Source organism: Orbicella franksi, chromosome 7, assembly GCF_964199315.1.
Source record: "Orbicella franksi chromosome 7, jaOrbFran1.1, whole genome shotgun sequence".
Taxonomy (NCBI): domain Eukaryota; kingdom Metazoa; phylum Cnidaria; class Anthozoa; order Scleractinia; family Merulinidae; genus Orbicella; species Orbicella franksi.
This window is the reverse complement of record NC_138151.1, coordinates 17,101,395-17,121,396: the sequence shown is the minus strand read 5'-3', so window position 1 is coordinate 17,121,396 and position 20,002 is coordinate 17,101,395. Positions and strand designations below refer to the sequence as shown.

Genomic DNA, 20,002 nt, shown 5'->3' with positions numbered 1-20,002 from the left:
TGTTTATCGACAGAATTCGACTGGGAGAAACCCGTAAAACTGAAAGCAAGCTCTTGCCATTGTTTATCGATAAGAAAGGGGACGTTGGGAAAAAGAAAATTGAGAAACTTAAATCAAAGTTTGGCCAATGTTCATCGATAGGAGAAGTCAGAGAAAAACCACTAAAACTTAAAAGCAAACTTAGTTCAGTCTCTCCAGAGACCCTCTGCTTTGTCTTCAGGTTCGTCGAGATCGCAATCTTTGCGAAACATTAACCCGGCGCGTGGGATGCACGTGTTAAGAAGCAAGGAGGTGGGGCTAGGAAAAGATCAAAATATTGCACTCGCTTCGCGGCCGCTCTTGCGCTCGAAGAAAAATAACTCATAGCAAAAAATGAACGTATGTGGACAGACCAACTTAGGTCAGTGTTTATCGATATGAAAGGAGATCGACGTCGGGAGAACAAAAAAGAAACTTGAAGTGAACTTTGGCCAAAGTTTATCGATAGGAGACTTCGGGGAAAAACCCCTAAAAACTGAAAACAAACTTTGGCCAATGTTTATCGAAAGGACAGGTCGGGGAAAAATCCCGAGAAACTGAAAGCAAACAACAATGAATCGGCAAAATCCCTGACCGACTATAAAGCAAACGATCAAGAGTGAAGAGAGCATTCCAAACTCAGACTGATTGGAATCGTATCGCGCGCGCACACTGGACTGTGGCTGACGAGATAAAAACTTTTTTTTTCCTTTGCGAGTTCTTTGCGCTACGCCTAGCCGGATATGGGAGGTAATTCTGGATCAAAAAGCTACAGTCAACCGCGGCAATATCCGCCGACATCTTCAGGCTTTTTGGGAAGAGGACGAATGACAAAGGTATGAAAACACAGAACGAAGAAATGCTCGCCTTACGCCGGCCATACTGGGTATATAGCCTGAGCCCTTTGTACTACAGATTAAGCAGTCAGGTTTCAACAAGCGCTTGGGGGGATCACTTCTTTAGATACTCTCAAAGAGCCAATCTCCACCCAGGAGTATAAATGTGATACTGGCGAACTTGATATACGAAAACAATGCAGCGACTAGCTTCCCATCCTGGGAGTAGCTTCACACTACGGAAAGTGGCTAGTGTTAGGCAAGCGTCAGCCGGTTTGGACCACTTGTCTCATGAAAGCCTTTCTTAATTTATATTTGGATTAGTTTACGGCTATCCCCGATGTTCATAATGTGTTTTTCTTCCCGCCAATACTTGATAATTGTGTTCAATTTAACATTTTGCAGTTATCCAATAAAGAGGAAAAGTTTGTTAATGTGTTACGTTTGCCTCTTGCCCTCTTCTCTTTAAGAATTACTCGAGGGACGTAAAAATCTTTGTAAACGAAATCACTGCGGCCGCTCTTGGAAGAGAGCTCGTAAAAAGGTGCGGAAACGAAGGTCGGCATCGCTACCTAGACGCGGCTGGCTACACAACCCTACGATTTTTACGCGCAGCCATTACCTTCGTCCCTGATGCATTAGATGATGGAGCCGACATGTGTAACGCTGCCTTTATCCTGTCACAACCAGGACGAGAGTTCCTTATTCAGTCGGGGAGTGGAGATTGGGAGTATTACTTCGCAGAAGACCAGTATGGTGAAATTTATGGCCGCAATGTCCGTAAACCATTTCTTCGCTACATGTGGGATGGTGCCAAGTCAGTTGTTCGTCGTATTGGTTCTGCTATTGGAGGCCTGCTCTCCATCGCTGGGTCGTCTCTTCTCGCTTTGACAGCCGGTTAAAACTGTCCGTGAAAACTTATCATTTTCGCTGCACACTTGAGACAAGAAAGCATTTAAGAGAGCAATAATCAGTAATGTTAAACTGTTCCAGATATTTTAGGAAGGCCATAGTGTCCATTAGCCGCGTAGCAATTCCTGGTACAACACATACTACATTCCGAACTGAGTAATATTCTCGAAGAGGGGGCGGGGGGGGGGGGGAGGGAGGAGTACTCCCTTATATGGGCTATATAGATATGTGCGGCCCCAAAGGGTATGGTTTTTTCAGACGTTTTGGTCATAAATAGGGTATCGCCTTTAGCCATTTTGGTCATAAATAGGGTATCGCCTTTAGCCATTTTGGTCATAAATAGGGTATGGTTTTTGCACTCTAGTCTTGAGTTTGGCATGTTTTTTAGAAGAAGCGACTTTATCATCTTTATGAATAAGGCCAATCGACAAAAGCCCTTCACGATGCCTTAAACATTGGCCTGTACTAGGGAACTGAGTGTAAGAAGGTCTGAAACAGGGTATTGATTTAGGGTCAGGCCATAGGGTATTGAAAATCGCAGATTTTGGTCATAACTAGGGTGAGGTTTTTGGGAAGCGGGCCGCACACCCCCACACAATTTTTCGCTGAGTACCCCCTCCCCCTCCGGAGTAATATTCAGTTACGCGCTTAACTCATGCAACTTAAGACGTAATCCGAGGAAGTCCTTAGTGGACAAAAATCTTGTACCACATTAACTATGCGTATATTACAGTCCCTTTTGCATTTGCTAAAAGCTAAAGATATAAACAGTTGCCTGAGATAACACCAAAAACAATTTCCCATAGGAACTCCAGAAAATTTATTTCAAAGTTCAGAGAAATTGTGCAAACACAGGTAAATTTTTATCTTCAAGAGCTTTCAAGTGTTTCATATGGACTTCAAAATTTGTTTTGGACATTTGGTGTTGTTAGAAATGATTTCTTTTGAGAAGATATGTAAAACAGTCGCACAGAAGTTTGCCGCCTAATGTAAATAACCTCGGTACAAAGTTTTTGTCCGCCTGTTACTCAAACTTGTGGTGGATTCTTCTTAAACTTTTTAATTTATTTTTCTTCCGTACACAAATACATTCTTTGTGACATTTATGTCGTTTCCGCACGTTTCTTGTGACTTTATACTTAAAGACGGAGTCGAAATTAAGCTGAGTACATGCATTTTGAATCTGTTAGTGGTTTGGTATCTCTTTCCCGAATGTAACTATGCATTTTAATTTTTGGCTTTGAACCTTGAATAATGTTACCTGCGGACTACTCAAACTACTACACATTGTCCTGTTAAGTTAACTGAACTTAATGTTCAGAATGTGTAGAATTAAATCCAGAGTGAGTAGTTAAGAAGACATCTGACTCTTTACTAAAGTACAGCTAATCCTTAACTAGTGTAGGTCTACTCAACATGCAAGGGCAACGAAGTGGTTTTTTCGACTAGAGAACTGAGTCTGTGGGATTCAGAACTAACAGTGCTTTTGGGCTGCCCTGAATTTGAAAGCGTTTGGAGCCTATCGCTTGTGCCAGCATTTTCCAAGAAAGCGTGAGAGAAAAAAGTTGCACACGGAAATCAGATTCGTTAAATTTGCCACATGCCAATTTGTTATGAACGATTTCAGCGTATGAAGTGAAAATACTGTTTTATGAGATCTTTTTTGTGTTTTATTTTTCTATTTCAAGATTGGAACACAAAAACACAGCAGTGTTAAAAACGTGCAGTGTAAGGAAAGTGGAAATTGGCAAGATATAGTAAACTAAACTTAATTAGGTACATTTCAGTATCAGAGGATAAGATAAAACTTAGTATACGTAAGGAAAGAGTAAACACATACCATAGTAAATTGAGAGGTTTTTAATCGAGGGTCTTGAAACCAAAACCAAACCAATTACTTACCAATTAGGCTGCTCAGCCAATCTCAAATCGTAGTAAAACCAAAACCAAAGTAATTTCCACCTGATTTATTTTGACACTCAATTGAAAACTGCTGTAAATGGTTTATGTTGCACTATTGCTAAATTAGTACAGAGCAAAATAAAACTGGTAACGTCTTCTAATCAGCTTATTATGTATAGATAAAGGAATGCAATTCCAATCGCCGATCAGTGCGTTTGATAATGCCACTTCATAGCGGGAAAACGTACTGTGCAGCTTTCTGCGCAACGCTACTTGCGGGCTCAGGCCAATCTCGTTCCCAGAGCCCACGGGTCTTTTGGACAGCGCCAAGAAACAGAGCTCTGGAATAATCAATTTCCAGATTCCAAGATTTTAGGAGTTCCGGTTTCACGGCGCATGCGTGCCTTCGTTTAAAACATGGCAATCTCGTTCCCAGAGCCCACGTGTCTTTTGGTCATGCGCTGACCAAAAGACAAGTGGGCTCTGGGATTGGGATCTGGGATTCCCCACGAAAACATTACACCAGCTTTCCTGATTGGTGACTAGAAAATGTCGCTGCTTACCGACAAAATTGGGAAAGCATATCAGTTTTTGTTTACCTGAACGACGCAACTCCCACACTATATACGCTTTGTGGTCAGGGAGTTAGGTTGTTTGGTCTAGTTTGAGTCATATGAATTCTAAGTCTGAGACGGGAGTTAATTTTTTTTTTTCCCAAATCTGAGGTCTTGTGCAATCGAGCCATTTGTCAGCGAAGGAGCGAAAAGAAAACATAAAGAACATATAAACCCGGCGGGGGGGGGGGGGGGTTTACAAATGTGAAGTAAAATGAGTTGTGATTTTTGTGTGACAGATAGTTTGTTTACGGTTTGTATTTTCTTACTCTATTCTTAGAAGACGAAACAGTACAAAGAAAGCTACTAAACCGGTCCACATGGAGGTCTTTTTTTTCTTCTTCTTCTTTGTTTCGGTTGATGAGATATTCATTTTGCTGTTAATTCGTACGATGTTTTAACGGAGATAGCGACACAGAATTTCTATGGACCCTGGATAGAGTTTTACGTAAAGACAACCGCGGAACACAGAGGGAGACAAGTACTAGAAGACGGCTAAAATTTTCAGCGCTGCCTTTGCCCTCTCTACCTCTTTGGGAGAGAGATACCCAAGCAGGTTCACAAGTTCCGCAATCCATGATCCAGTAGTCCAGTCCTAATAGTTTTCACCCTTATTTTATTCATCTTGAACTTGAGATATTTGAAAAAACATATAACTTCTTTGTTATAATTATCGCTTACTGAAAAACACATTCATGTAATTATAATTCGTGAAAATTGCATTTTCATTATTCATATTTTTCCTTCAGCGCGCTGTCTTTGAAATGGAAATTAAAAGCTGCCTCTTTACAATTCGACAAGAAAATGTCAATAAACATAGCTTGGTCTGTCAAAGGAAAGGAAACTGCAATTTCAGGCTAAAGTATTAAAAACATATTGCCCTAACTAAATCAACTGTCTGGTGAAATCTGGCAAAGCCAAAACACTCACAGCTGAAAATGTTTTTATTTCCTTTCACAGAGTCACACTTAAATAAAAGTGGGAATTTAATTATCGAAAATTCCTGGGAATTTTACGGGGACTGAAACACTTGGCAATTTTTTCACATTTAATATTCACGCTTCCTTTTGCAGTAAGCATTTGTAAATTCAACGTTTAAGACATTTCAGTTTTTGACAGACCTTGTAGAACAAGCTCACTCAATTAGTTCAAAAAAAGCTGAATACTGAGAGATTTGGAGTTTTAAGATCGACGAACAAGAGCCATATTAATTGTCGGGGGGTCTGTTTTGAGTTGCTTACCCACATAAATTAGCATAAACAATTTGGTGCTCACAGTTCGTACTTGGCACAAAACCTCCCGCTAATAAATCGTGATCAATTTGAGGTCTGCATAGTTTCGTATCATTTTTGCTGAAGCTGACACCTGTTTTATATATTTCAAGGCTGATTTGGCTTTTTTTTAGGCCCTCGGCAATCCGCTTTTTTCGCAAGAGAAGAGGAAAGCTTTTAAAAAGAAATTATCTAGTTTAAATTTGTTTGGAAAGTCATTATTTAAAACAGTACGAATCCGAGCGCCAGGTTTAAAGACAACTTTTCAATAAAAGGAAGAAGTCGACAGGCAATTTAATGTAATCCCGTTCGTTTGCAAATTTTAAGGCGGTTTTACACAAACCTACGCTGACAGATGTAAAAACAGACCTGTTTATAGATGATTTCGTAAACAGACGAGCTAATGAAAGTAGTGGGCAGGCAGCACAATAGCAAACAAGGAAGCAAAGGTTGTTAGAGACACCGCCTTGACGGATGTCACGAGAAATAAGCGGATGCATGGCGTTGCCTGAGGATCAAGCTTTCAAGAAAGAAAATAGACAACAATCTTTCCCTTTTTGGTAAGTTATTAAATGCATAGTGTATACTGCTCGATACTGTGCTCAATTCTCTTCGTTTCAAGTTATATATAAATGTATATTTATTTATTTTTTTATTTATTTTATAACTCAAAGCCCCTATTATTCGCATGTGTTAAAAATCGCCGAATCATCTGAACCCAAACAACTATATGTCGACGAATGCTGTATAGCTGTTGTATGATGTTGCGCCTGAAAACATGCATAGCCAGTTTATAATTTACCTTATTCCATTTCTTAAGTCTTGAACTGGTTGGAACTACGTTTAACTGAGACCAAAACCCAGCTAAGCTCAGTTACCGGGTATAAAGATGTTATTGACGCGGAAATGTGAATTATAGTGTAAATCAACGATTTTTTTAATGCATAGCTACTCGAGTACCTCGTCATGACATTATAATTGTTACAGATGTAGAACAACTGTGTTTTCAGTCTACCACCTTGAATATTACGAGAGCATATTAAAAACTGACAGCAATTTTCGTTTTCTGAATATAACCTATTCAATGACCCGGAGAGAGCAGGGCCGGGCGAATTGTTGATTGTGGAATTAATGATATCGTTAAGGTATATTTAAATACATATTGACTTAAAATCGTAGAGGGATATGGAATTTCACCTTTTTAACTACCAGTATTAAAAACTTGTCACAGCAAAAGAGCCAAAAAAAAAAAAAGAAAATTGAAATATCGAAGCGAGGAATGAGCACCGGCTCATAAAGGATATAAGGAGATATGAAAAGTATTCCGCATAAGCTCCGCTGTCTGTGCAAGGATCGAAATCTGCTGAAATAAGTAGAAAAATTGCTGACGAGACCGTTTTGCGCAAGAACATCGGCAAATGGGCATCAAGGCTTCTATGAATAGAAAACCAGAAGTACTCTCTAGCCAGTGACCGACGCAGAGAGCTATCCAATGGACCAATCAAGACTCACGGGCTTCCTGCCATGCAGCCCGCGTCAAGCGCGGGAAAACCGCATTCACATCACTGGTTTCCACTTTGCTCCTGATTGGCTGAAAAAAAAGGAAATAAACAACACTATTCCATCCTGTTAGTTCAGGATCGTGTGTGCGGTCGTTCAAACCGGTTATTTTTTCCAATCCGACTAAATGCGATGCGCGAATTGGTGGCAAAGCTGAATGATGTTGTTTCTTTGATTGTTGTCTCGAAACAACTGATACAAAGGAAAAATGTCGGACCAATGCCAAAATGGTTGTCGATGGTGTTTGGCTTTCAAGAGGTTTCACCTTGTCGACGAAATAATTCTTTTTGTACCTCCCTTTTATACCTCCACAATATTTATCTTTCGTCTCCCTTGCCGGCTTTCAACAACATTGCCCGTTCGCTCACAACAACGTGTAAAATGGCGACGGGTACGGACAAGGAATCCTAATGAGTATTTGGAAGTCGATCCTTAAAGGCAGTTTCGAATAGGGTTACGATGCAGAAAAGATCTAACATTTCAGGGCTCAAGGTCTATGAGAAAACCTAACCGCACGTTCATGTTTCGATCTACGGTTTTCCGCTCCGAAACTGCTCGCCAATTCCGCAAGTCAAACAAAGCCATAATGACTTCCCATTGTGCTGTAATCTCTGAAGCAGAACAAAAACATGTTTACTTCTTTCTAGTTAGTTGTTTTTTAAAAGACATTTCATTTTTGAGGTTCGCCTCATTCAACAACAGTGGGTCAGCGAGGTCAAAAATGTGCCCGTGACTATTAATAATCTCTCTGGTTTATTATCGAATGAAGTCTTGCGTGCTCAAGGTAAGTGAATCTGTTTAAACGACTCTGATTTTCCCTGTTCATTAATTGTTATCTCGAGTCAAAAGTGTAGTTGTGAACCTCGAGGAAGCGGTTTAGCAAAGACTTGATGAAGCACAATGAAAAAAGTATGATATCTCTGAAAAACATGATACATTCGCGGAGCTGAGAGCTCTTAACTTCTGCTCGTATTCAAGTTCCGCTTTTGACATTTACGGAGAAGGATTCTTCGAAGTAGTGCTCGTCACTAGCCATTTAATAAACTGTTTCCGGGTCCAAACGGACAACTGAATATTTACGCTCGAAAACCGAAACAGCTCTGCTGTTTCTAGCACATGTGTGAAACAAAGCTTTTGTGTATTAAGGTATTTAGAGCTGGCTGGTTGTGGAAAACTTTTCATTTAGGCTTAGGGTCTATAGCTGTATTGAAATACCCTTTCATGTCCTTACAGCAGACTTGGGAACAAACTTGTAACTACAAGATTCAAGGCGCTAGCCAGGCAAGTTGACGTTGATGTTACCTATATCTGTGTCAAGAAGACGGGCTAAAACGTATAACCCTCAAACAATTATTTATTGGCTCATTTGCCGGAGACGGTTTCGTAGAATTTGATATACGCCAGTCAGATATATGCAAAACTGCCGTTTCTTTCTTAAAGAACCACTCCAGGAAAATATCTTATCGCGGTTTACGAACAAGTCAGTAATCCCTTTGTTTATAGTATGAATTGAGAGTTAAAATGCGGTGTGCAAACGATATTGTCCGTCAAACATTCAAGCCGACCCATTTGTTTTTACGCTGTTTATGAAAACAAAGTGAGAATACTGAACATTTTAATGAAGTTTCAACTATGTTTTTCGATAATGGAGATGTTGAATATACAAGAACATGTCTTTAACTTTTGTGGTATAGAAAAACGATAATTTGTTTATCTGGGATTTTTTTTTTTCTCTTTTCGGATTTTTCAGATTTTAAAATTTTGCCGGTATTGCGTGACAAACGTGCCTATAACACAAGTGTCAAATCAACCATTATGTTGGCTTCCTGGTGCATAAATTGAGCAAAACAAGTGATAACGCGGTAATTGTTTCAAAATATGCCTTAATCTAAGGCAAATTGCTTACTAGATGGAAAACCGGAAAACGATATTTAGTCTAAATGGCTCAGAAGCACTTAAGCAACTCTAGGTCTTAAAAATATACTCCACTTGTTGCGTCTCCGGGTTTGGCTATTTAGTTTAGACCAGTTTATAACAAGAATGATCGATTTGTTATTACAGTATCGATACAGTGTCAAGCAGAACGTAGTGAGAATACAGAAAATCACCAACCTTGCGTAAACATTGTCAAAAGAGTACGGACAAGCATGACCCAAATATGGCTTTCCTTGTCGGCTAATTGAATGTTTAGGTTCCAAAGGTATTGTGGTAAAATGAACTGCCATACATATTTTTGTTTTCGGAGTGTTTTATTCAGATAGTCGCTTAACTGTGCTGAGCTTCAGTTTCGAATTTAGTGTTTCCCGGTTTTGTCTTTAAGCTAGTCGTTGTGTGCTCATGTTTTCAGTTACAAAGCAAAACTGGATTACCTTGTTTTCTTTTATTATTGCTTAATGCTTTTTTCAGTAAAGCATGACAACCAACAAAGGTAGTGAATACGTCCACTAAGCGGGAAAATTTTGGCCAATTGTGCCTGAGATCGATTTTGGTAGGGTGTTAGCAGATTGAGTTTGTTTGTCAGTTGTTTTCCCGAGTTCTCCTGTTTTACTCCTTCGTCAAAACACGCGACAGTATTATGAACGCCTACCGGACCTACACTAATTTCTAATGGGCGTTTCCTTGGCATAGAGGAGCCCTGGTAACGAGGTAGTGGCTCCGTCTGATGTCATATCCACTTGAAAATCACTTGGAAAACAATGACTTCTGTACTGTTATTTTGACAACAATTACGATATCACGACCACAAAGTCCGACAACAAGTCTGATATCGATGACCGCAGGTGTTCCGACAAACTGTACGGCACGCAAGGGAAAGACTGTGGTGCTTATATTCTAGGTTTTAAAGCAGTTGAGTCTTGGATATTCTTGTGAGTATTCTGTTTTTCAGCCTATTATTTAGACTGGGAATATGTTAACCCATGTTAGGATATATATCAACCTGGTCGTTTGGACCATATCAACGAAATCTGATGGCTCTGCACCATTAACTTTTCGACGTTTAGATCATGCAGCAAGTTAGAAACATGTCAAACATAGATGTGGAAGAGCAAAATGTTTTCATCTGTTTTTGCTAATCACCTGATTGAAGAAAATTTTCTTACAGAATGAAAACATTCACAAAACTCATAGCCGCCGGTGTGGTTTCTGCAATCATGTGAAAGGATATCCGTTCTGAATTCCGGAAGGTTCTTCACTGAGTTGTTATAAACCGCGCCGGTATTCTCTGACGAGTAAAACTTTCCTTAACAATCTCACCGTAAGTACAAATCATTTAAAATCTTTCTTTGAAAGTAAACGGTGGATTTTAATTCATCTTTTCTGAGTTTATTTTCTGTTGAAGATGTATAATCTACACGCATGTTGGCTCAAAACTTGACTACTCGTAAACAATTTTCAATCAGCCGCAAAAGTGATCAAAGAGAAACATTTTTTAATGCTGGTAACGTGATTTTTCTTTTAAAAAATGATTAAAATTTAATGTATGAATTATTATTCAAGTGGATTTGTTTTCACAACTTCATTTGAATGGAAAGCGGAGATAGAAACATTATCTTTTGTTGCAGCTCTACTTATTCAAAACAACCATCACTGGCAATGCAAGTAAGGACATTTTAGGACTTTTAGCTTGCGTAGTCTTACATATTACTGGTTCAGTATTATCGGCTCCAATTTCCCTCAAAATCGTATTTCTGTGCCAAACGAAAATCGTAGGTGAAAAGGATTTTTTAGTACACTCACGTCCTTTAAAAAATTCATTTTTTTCATCGGTCGACCATGTTTGTTTATCTATAAACATCCTAGGTTGGGAAGACGGGAACTAGTGATCAATTTAAACCATGCACGGCAACAAATTCTCTGCTGACTTCCAACGCGTCCTGGGCAAAGACTTCTATACTTTGATTAAGTCGCGAGCGTTGTACAAAAACATCGTTTATAAAGTAAAATCTGCAAAACTGTGTAAACGAGGCAAAACCGCACTAATTATTAAAGGTACCACAAATATTCGACGACCCTTTCAACGCTAAAAGAATTTTAATAACTATTAAATGTGACGAAAAATAGCTCTTCGCTGAAAAAACTTCCTCGTTGTTGAAGACGTTGGTCGCGATAAAACATCCGTGAATTGTAAAATGGAATCCTTAGATGACATAAGGAAATATTATTGAATGCGCTACATGATCGCGTTAAAATTATCTTAAAACTACAGATTTGTCATTCTTAAAATGCTGTTGGTATTTTTAGACCAGTTTTTATAATGTCTATTTTGATTACAACACAATATCGCCCGCCGCAGCCTCCGTGTTATTTGGTTGCCGCAAATTGAAATGTTTTTCATGATGACTGCCCTCGTAAAAGCCAAGCAAATAGAAATCAATCATCAATTTGTAGCAGACAACTTTGCATTTCTAATCGGTAAACAACGCGTAAATCGTTAAATATTCTGTATCCTGGGCGGAAATTAAGGGGGTGATTGTGTGTTCTCTCCGTCTGATTGAGCACTTTGTTTCGTGATCCGAACATTGGTCCGTCCGTCTCAGGTAAACAAGTTTGTTTTCACAGAAATCCAGTACGCGGAAAGAGGCCTTCAGTCTTCAGACAGATCGGTCTCGACGAACCCAAGTCAGCTCCGTTTTGCGGGTCGGGCCGGTCTCGCTGTTTGGATCATTAATTGAAATCGTGAATATTAGAGAGAAGGCGACGAGTTGTGTAAACTAAAATCAGTGGTATTTTATTGTTCGTATGCAAGATAACTTCCATCAAAAGACAAAGAACGACTGCTTTGGGAAAGCAGTATTTGGCTGCACTGCAAATAGCTGTGCTGACTGTTAAATACCCCTAACTCCATGTGTTTCAACGCTAACGGCCTAAAATGTAAGTATGGAATTCTAAGCAAGCCAGCCCTTTCCGTTTCAGCGAGTGTTAAGACTGGAGAAGCCGATTTAGCACTATAAAGCCTTCGATGGGTCAATTCAAGAGTAATGATCTCTGGTTTCGCTGAGTGTATTTCGTCCGATGCGCGAAGTTCACAGGGTGCGAAAAGGGCATGAAAAGGAAATAGCTTTTGATTCATAAACGTGCGAGGAATGACTAATTCAACAAACGACAGCAGTAGGTAATTTTTATCACAATGCTTAGAAGCTCTTAAAAGTTCTGTCGTTATCGGTTTGACCGTGAAAAAGCTGTGATTTTCTGTAACCTTAATTGAAGTACTTTATGATCCATCGAAGCAACGGAGATCTGACTTATAAATACGATCCCAGATTAACGCTAAATTAAGAGTGAAGTTGAACTGTTTTCCTGGTTTCATTAGCGAGTTGAACTGGATCAATCATAATAGAAATTAGAATTAAAATGAGAACAGCGATGTTACGAGGATCTTTTATGATTAGAACTGTCTTCTTTTGATTGCCTAACTTGTAAAGTTTCTTATTTAATTGCTCAAGTCATATAACATGATTGTCAACTTTTTCCGGCATTTGTATCAGTCGTCGAGCATTTTGTTGACCCTGATAAACTTTGCTAAGTTTCAGGTTATTTTAACTTCAATAATACTTTTCTGCATCTTTTTAATTGATGGGGTGTCTACGGACCTAGTTTTATACTTATTTTTGTGTAATTTTTTCAGGTGTCTTTACTTTGGTGTCCCAATACAGCGGTGTTTACTCGTTTTACGAAAAAACCGGCGACCCTTTCGTTTGTTAAATTGAAGAAAAAAGCAACTGGACTTTGCGTGACATAGCTGCAATGGATGCAAACTTTAAAGGGTTTCCTTCACGCCATTGTCGAAGAAACGTCTTCCGAGGTGTTATAGTAAACTTTGCTCTCTTCATTTCTTTCTTGTCAAGCTTTTGTTTTGGCGAAATAGTGGCCACTTCGCCTGACTACCCGACTATCAGTGGCGGCCATGATGGAGAGCGCTTGTTCGGCAAGAGCGCTAAATTTCCGGTGAGAATCGAGGCAGATATAATTCTTGGAGGACTGTTTCCGATTCATAATAAAAACGCATCGCAACGCGGTCCTCCGAAATGCGGAAGTTTAAACGCGGAAAGAGGTATTCACCGATTAGAAGCTATGATTTTCGCCCTCGATCAAATAAACAAAGACCCCAATCTACTATCGAATATAACACTGGGAATGTCTGCTTACGACACTTGTGGATGGTACACAAGGGCGCTAGAAGAGTCGCTCGAGTTTGTCATGGAGTCACTGGAAAATAAAGCCACTCCGACGAGTTGTGAAAACGCGGCGAAGAAAAACAGATTAGTTGCAGTCGTCGGTGCGGCATCTAGTGCCGTCTCTATTCAAGTCGCGAACCTTTTACGTCTGTTCAATTTGCCGCAAATAAGCTACGCCTCCACCACGCCCGACCTCAGTGATAAATCGAAGTACGACTTTTTCGTGCGCACTGTCCCCCCGGATAACTACCAGGCCCGCGCGATGGTCGATGTTGTGCGCGGATTGAAGTGGACCTCCGTGTTTACTGTCAGTTCCGAGGGGATTTATGGAGAGCGGGGTATCCGAGAGTTCACGGCTGGCGCAAAAGCGGCGAATATTTGCATCGCGGGGTCCTTCAAGATCGAAGGCGCAAGCGACGAGACACACATCAAGGCGATCATCTCTGAATTTCTTAGACACCCAAACGTCCGAGGAGTGGTCTTATTCTGCACAGATACCGACTCGAGAAGGCTTCTCGAAGGTGCGCAACGGAAGAAAGCAGCTGGTAGCTTCATATGGGTGGCGAGCGACTACTGGGGTACCAGGACGAAACCAATTGAGGGACTGGAGGAATACGCAGAAGGCGCCATAACAGTTAGTCTAGCTGAGGCCCCTTCCCCATCGTTCAAAACGTACTTCACTTCTCTAAAACCTGGAAACCGCAGTAGGATTAATCCTTGGTTTGACGAGTTTTGGGAGAAGCAGTTTCGCTGCAGCTTGAAGAAAAACAGAACTTCATGTCCTAAGGATGCTAGTCTCGTAAGCCACAATCTACGTATCGATGACAAGGTACCCTTTGTCATAGATGCTGTATACGCTGTTGCGCACGGCCTGGACAAGATGTACAAGCGTCTCTGTCCTGAACAGAACGGTCTGTGTCCAGAAATGAAGAAAACATTTAAGGGCAAATATCTGCGAGATCTTCTCTTCAACGTGACATTCACTGGAGTTACTGGCCCGGTTAGCTTCGATCAGAACGGCAATGGCCCGGGCCGATACGACATTTATCGTCTGGAGGGCGGGAAGTACACAAAGATTGCTTCCTGGAATGAGGAACTGTATGACGCGACAATGCTTTACCACGGAAGTAGAAACGGTACGATTCCATCATCTCATTGCGGGTCTCCATGCTCTGTCGGTTTTCAAAAAATGTTTGATCGTGAGGGATCGTGTTGCTGGACTTGTAAGCGTTGCCAGGAGAATCATTATGTCGAAGGTAACTTCCTACCATCTCATTAGCTACGTGATTGTTATCTGTTTTGCTGTCATTGTTGTCTGCTGTTTGCTGGAAATTTTGCTCAGATTCGGGTCTCTGGAGAAATTCCTGAGCCCGCGGTACGTTTCCGACGTCAAGAGTATGCGCACCTGGCGCAAAATCAACGCAACAAGAACCCAGGATTTATCTTTCCACGAACTCAAAGAGCACGCCTAAGAATTAGATTTTGGATAGGTGTTCAAAAGTTGGCGCGCAAAAATCTCCCCTAGTCTCAGTTCGAATTATAAATTTAACCTGAGGTTAAAGGTTGCCTCGCAGCCACTGACCGTGAGAGTTTCTCCTCGCGCACGAACGCATTTCTTGCGGGAAAAAGGTCTGAGACAGAAATAGTCCGCTGCAATGCTGATGACCTAACTCTGTATACTCGGATTGGTGGATACTCAGTAGATTATCGACCAATCAGAGACCCTTGATTAGGTTTAACTGACAATTGAGAATTGGTCAAGATGTTTCCTGCCAGCTGAGAAAAGACACTTTTTCACCTCGTATATCTGAGATCTGAGATTTGCAAAATTTACTGATAACTGTGAAGTGGGCTGAAATTTTAACTGATTGCCGAAAAATCACCGAGAATTTAACTGGGAACCAAGAGACTATGAGACCATAGTCTCTTGCTGGGAACTGAGATTCCAGTATTCCTATTCAGACACTCTTAAAAGAGCTTTGTAATCAATATTGCACGGTATTTTCCACAATCTCAGTTTCACGGGAGGTGCAGAAGATAGCGCGACTACATTACTTGCAAAAAATTTCGAACGTCTTATTACGGACGTTTAATTTTCGGACACTTTTAACTTCTCTTCAGACCAATTTCGGACAAAAATAACGAACACTTTGCTGAAACAGAACGTAAAATTACACCTACAATACGTTTCCGTCTGTGAACATGATAGTTTTTCTGTACCCTCAAGGTGTTACAGATACACCGACAAAAGAATAACGCAAATTCTATCAAGCCTTAAGTATCTCAAGCAGTGCCTCGACCAGAGTTCGCTCCATAAACTTGGAAACAAGCGGCTTCTGAGCTATTAAAAAGTTTTGTATTGTACTGTAAACACTTCGGACGCGTAAACATTTCGGACGGTTTTATTTTCGGACACTCGTTTTTCCCAAACTAAAATCGTCATATATTTTTTGCAAGTAACTTCTATAGACAAAGGAAGAGATTGGCTCGTGGTTTATCTAATGTACCAAATACACTCAAACAATCACTGTTCTTGTTCCACAGAGGAAACAAACTGCAAACCTTGTAATCAAGGACAACGCCCCAATTCTGAGATGAACGGCTGTGAATCCCTTCCTAGACGATACATCGCCAAAAGCTGGCTATTCATGGTGATGGTCTTTTCGGGCCTGGGCATTGTGTGTACAATATTTATTGGCACTTTATTCTACGTCAACAAAGAGACCCCTCTCGTGAAGGCCTCAGGAAGAGAGCTCACTTGTGCGCTCCTGTTCGGCTTGTTGTTCTGTTACGTGTTTTCGTTCTTCCTACTGGCTGAGCCTTCGACTACCATTTGCGCCATCCAGCGGTTTGGTTTGGGGTTCTCCTTCAGTGTGTGCTATGCGGCTATTCTTATCAGAACCAATCGGATTGCCAGAATCTTCCAGAAAAGCAACCGCTCTACAAAACCGCCGCTTTTCATCAAACCTGCATCCCAAATCGCCATACTTGCAGTTTTTGTAAGCATCGACGTCGTTGTCGCTGGCATTGGTCTGGCAAGATGGCCCCCAGAGACCGTCCTTGCGTATCCCACAAACAAAGACGTTTTGCTCATTTGCAACATCCAGAATTATGATCTGGTGTTTGCCTTAACGTACAACGTTTTAATCATCGTACTTTGTACATTTTACGCGTTCAGAACGCGCAAAACACCTGAAAACTTCAACGAAGCGAGATACATTGGCTTCGCGATGTACACCACTTGTATAATCTGGGTTGCGTTTCTTCCCGTGCAGATCGGGGTCAGCAAGGACTATGCCACCATAACCCTTAGCATAAACACGGCTTTAAATGCCACAACTCTTCTGCTGTGCATTTTTGGACCTAAAGTCTACATCTTGGTTTTTAGGCCCACGAGAAACCTTCGAGGCAAGTCCTTAAACAGCTGGCGCTCCCAGGGCAATGACTATCAGCAGACACAAGGTAGGGCAGAAAGCGAGTCGCTCAACGAGCCCTAGTGGCCGTTTGGATCGCTTTACTCCACGGAAGTATAGCTTGCGAGACTGACGTGCATAAGATTTATTTTTAATAAATTGGAGCGTTTTCAGGTGTTTCCACATAGCAAAGATAACAGTTACAGATGTTTGGGAAAACGAAAAAGCTACCCAGGGCTAGTTACTCTTCGGATAAATTTAAGTCTGACAGCTAATCTGATTAGGTTTACAAAAACGTTCCGATTTTAATTCCATGTTAAGTCTCAACAGCATTTGAAGAGACACAATTTTCGTGAACGCACAAATTTGCAGAACACAGCAGAAGTGGTGAGAGTAGTTCTGAAAACGAGATTTTTTATTGGTACCTGTGAAGTTTCAATAACCTAAGTAGAGCGTTGAGTGCTTTTTTCCAAAAAGTGGGGAAATCTAGGTTTATAATTGGCGCTCTATTGCACAAGTGTCAACTAATTGTGCTTTTCTATACCAATAACTTGTAATAATTTTTTCTTCTCTTTGCGCACCAACCCTTAGTAGCGTAAAACTAATCAATTGCAGGAACTAATGCACATACGCCTTAATTTTCGTAGATGTTTTACACTAACTGACGATATACTCACGCGCACAAAACTAATGTAGCTTAACTTAATAAAAGTTCTTTACACTCGTTGCTTGTTGGTTCTTGTTACTAATACGTTCCTGACCTTTAACGTTCTATTTCTTTCTTTGCTAAACTCTTCTCGTTTTCTAGCATAAAAGCTCGCTTCTAAATCGATTTTGTAAAGTGGACCTAAATGAAATAAAATTGCAAGTAAGTGCTGTTTTATTTCGCAATGCTTCTCCCACCATGCGCGAGATGATTTGCAAGAGACTGGGGCGAGAATGGACTGACCACCCAGTTTTAGCGAGAAGTTCCCTCCTGACTCTGTCCTTAATAAGAAAGTTAAAATCAGGGGAGGAGTACAGGGCCGGTCGACATCAAGGAAATACATACAGCTATAACTTGAAGGGCGACTCAGTAAGATCATTAAAAGCAGTGAAATATTTTCATGCAGGGTAGAATTTAAAGGAGCTCATTCTGATTGTGTATGTCATGTATGTCAGTAGTTTCCTATTAAAGGGGGGGGGGTGGTCTAGGGAATTGCCAAAAACTGCAGAACAACACGCCATATTCCATTCTTGTGATTTTTGTAATGTGGGGACTTACTCTACTTTGGAACAAAATCCAATATTGTTTGTCGCTTGGAAGCATTGAAGTCACATGCACAGAAACATGTATACAGGTGACCTTCTGAGGGTCAATGAAACTCTGCAATGGGACGACAGAAGAGTCTGTATGGAACTTTGTTGATAGTATATAATCAGCAATGAACTCGCACACAATTTCTAATGTTGCCATTGTATTTTATTACCACAGTTAAAGATTATTTCCAGTCCGTACTGTGCAATCTCAGCACCCTATAAACGTTTATAAACACTATAAATGTCACTCAATGGAATGCAAATCGATGTTATTCATTACAAACCACATACCTTATCTTTGAGGCCTTTCAAATTATTTTTCCAACAGCTTCATTGATTCTTACAGCTGTGAAGTTGTTTCATCAAGTGACATGAGAAAGAAGGAAGCATTAAGCTTTGACTGCTTCTCATCCATAATGGCGGTTGTTTTGAAACTTTGAATTTAATTCATGTCATTAGTTGCAAAATGTTTACATTTTGAGATGTCTTACATGAAACAAAACAAAAAAACGCAATGAAAATCTCGAGAGTTAGCGCAGTACGGACTGAAAATCATCTTTACACCCTAGCTATGAGCCTGGGTGACCTGTGGTACATGACAAAAGGAAGGAGAAAGCACCAGTCTCCACCAAAGAAGTATTGCCTCTGTGTCTTTTATTAACAATGCTATGGAATCAACGATGAAACTGGGAAATCTTAAATCATTGTGTGTTTTGTCTTTTGTGTTAGGTCGAGCAAAGTCAGAGAGCCAAGTCACTGATTTGAGTATCAAGAGTAATACATCTGAACTGGGAATTGATAATCCCACTCTACAAAATGGGCATACACAAAGCGAGGCTGCTCTGTAAGAAAGTACCGTGAACTCACCCCATGATACAAAAACATTTTTATTCTTGGCCCCAAACCCTTTATTGAAAAGGGAGGAGGCATGGGGTCAACAATTTTCTCAGAAAATTAATGTAAGAACAAAAACTATTGGTAGCAGTTATTTGGATAAGTTGGACTAGATGGGGTATAGTTCAGAGAGCAAATGGGCCAGTCAGTGATTTCAATATCAATTGGAAATTATGAACATGATTATTTTCTGAATAGTACAACACAAGTCCAAGTACAACATGTAATAAATTAGTTATATCACAACAAACTAAGATTAATAGGAAGTGCAAATATCTCTAATTGGGAACCTGTACATAAACACATGCACTTTACGTGACAAACAGGAATCAATAGATGGATTTCGCTAACGTGTTCACTTCCTTGTTGCCATCCAATTCAGATCATCTGATGGTTCATTTGGGAGGTTACAATTAATTTATTGCTCTGTTTGCACATTCTCCCATGCAATCAGTTGCATGTGGCAAATTGCACAATTGTAATCTCCCAAACGAATAATCATGTGATCTGAATTGGGTGACAACAAGGATGTAAACAAGTTACCCAAATGCGTCCAATGATTCCAAACAATTAGTGGTAGGACGACTTGCATTCCTAAATACACTGTACACTACACAATCATACAGCCTTCTCTGATGGAAGTTACAATTGACACAAAACTAGTAAAAATACTATTCATCAGCAGTTACAATAATTTAAAATAAAAAAATTGTTGATGAATAAAATAGTTATATCAGTATATTTTAGATAAAGTACTACTAGTACTACTAAGTAATAAATTAAGTAATAAATTAAGAACTCCCAAAATTTGTCATTTAAGTTATTGAATATGTTGTTAAATGATATGTTTGCATCGAATCTCATAGAGAATTGTACAAGAAGAGTTTGTATGTACGTGTATTTAGAAGGTGCTGAATACAGTAGTTTGGACAAGTCAAATATTTTGATTCATTAAATAATTACTTCTTAAATTTGATATTTAAGAAAACATTTTTTGTGTAAAAAAGTGGTAAGATTTCTTAAATTATTAGAAACATCATAAGAGCTAGGTTTGTGTACAAAGTTGTAAAGTGTCAGGAAAAAACCTCTATTAGTCACTGCTTTTAT

At 40.0% G+C, this 20,002-nt stretch overlaps 2 protein-coding genes across 6 annotated transcripts; both read left to right on the top strand.

The window, feature by feature from the left end:
- The first annotated feature begins 1 nt into the window (after position 1).
- On the top strand, positions 2-1,947 carry LOC145493823 (uncharacterized). The gene is made up of 2 exons (XM_081473296.1): positions 2-854; positions 1,325-1,947. The coding sequence occupies exons 1-2, from the start codon at positions 762-764 to the stop codon at positions 1,754-1,756; spliced, it is 525 nt and encodes a 174-aa protein (XP_081329422.1). The 5' UTR covers positions 2-761; the 3' UTR covers positions 1,757-1,947.
- A 3,415-nt stretch (positions 1,948-5,362) lies between these two features.
- Positions 5,363-19,646, top strand: LOC145492108 (metabotropic glutamate receptor 3-like). 5 transcript variants are annotated; one of them, XM_081471438.1, is made up of 5 exons: positions 6,220-7,897; positions 8,347-8,394; positions 12,740-14,545; positions 15,834-16,751; positions 18,731-19,646. In XM_081471438.1, the coding sequence occupies exons 3-5, from the start codon at positions 12,859-12,861 to the stop codon at positions 18,847-18,849; spliced, it is 2,724 nt and encodes a 907-aa protein (XP_081327564.1). In that variant the 5' UTR covers positions 6,220-7,897; positions 8,347-8,394; positions 12,740-12,858; the 3' UTR covers positions 18,850-19,646. The 5 variants fall into 5 exon arrangements, with proteins under 5 accessions (XP_081327565.1, XP_081327564.1, XP_081327566.1 ...); XM_081471439.1 differs by lacking the exons at positions 6,220-7,897; positions 8,347-8,394 and adding an exon at positions 5,363-6,113; XM_081471440.1 differs by lacking the exon at positions 8,347-8,394.
- The last annotated feature ends 356 nt before the right edge of the window (positions 19,647-20,002 follow it).

What these genes read in the sequence shown, in the direction of transcription:
- LOC145493823 (XM_081473296.1), top strand. Translation starts at nt 762, where the DNA reads ATGGGAGGTAATTCTGGATCAAAAAGCTACAGTCAACCGCGGCAATAT. An exon ending in GAAGAGGACGAATGACAAAG is followed by an intron (nt 855 to 1,324) that starts GTATGAAAACAC and finishes CTTCTCTTTAAG; the next exon opens with AATTACTCGAGGGACGTAAA.
- LOC145492108 (XM_081471439.1), top strand. Translation starts at nt 12,859, where the DNA reads ATGGATGCAAACTTTAAAGGGTTTCCTTCACGCCATTGTCGAAGAAAC. An exon ending in GGAGAATCATTATGTCGAAG is followed by an intron (nt 14,546 to 15,833) that starts GTAACTTCCTAC and finishes CTTGTTCCACAG; the next exon opens with AGGAAACAAACTGCAAACCT. An exon ending in TGACTATCAGCAGACACAAG is followed by an intron (nt 16,752 to 18,730) that starts GTAGGGCAGAAA and finishes CTTTTGTGTTAG; the next exon opens with GTCGAGCAAAGTCAGAGAGC.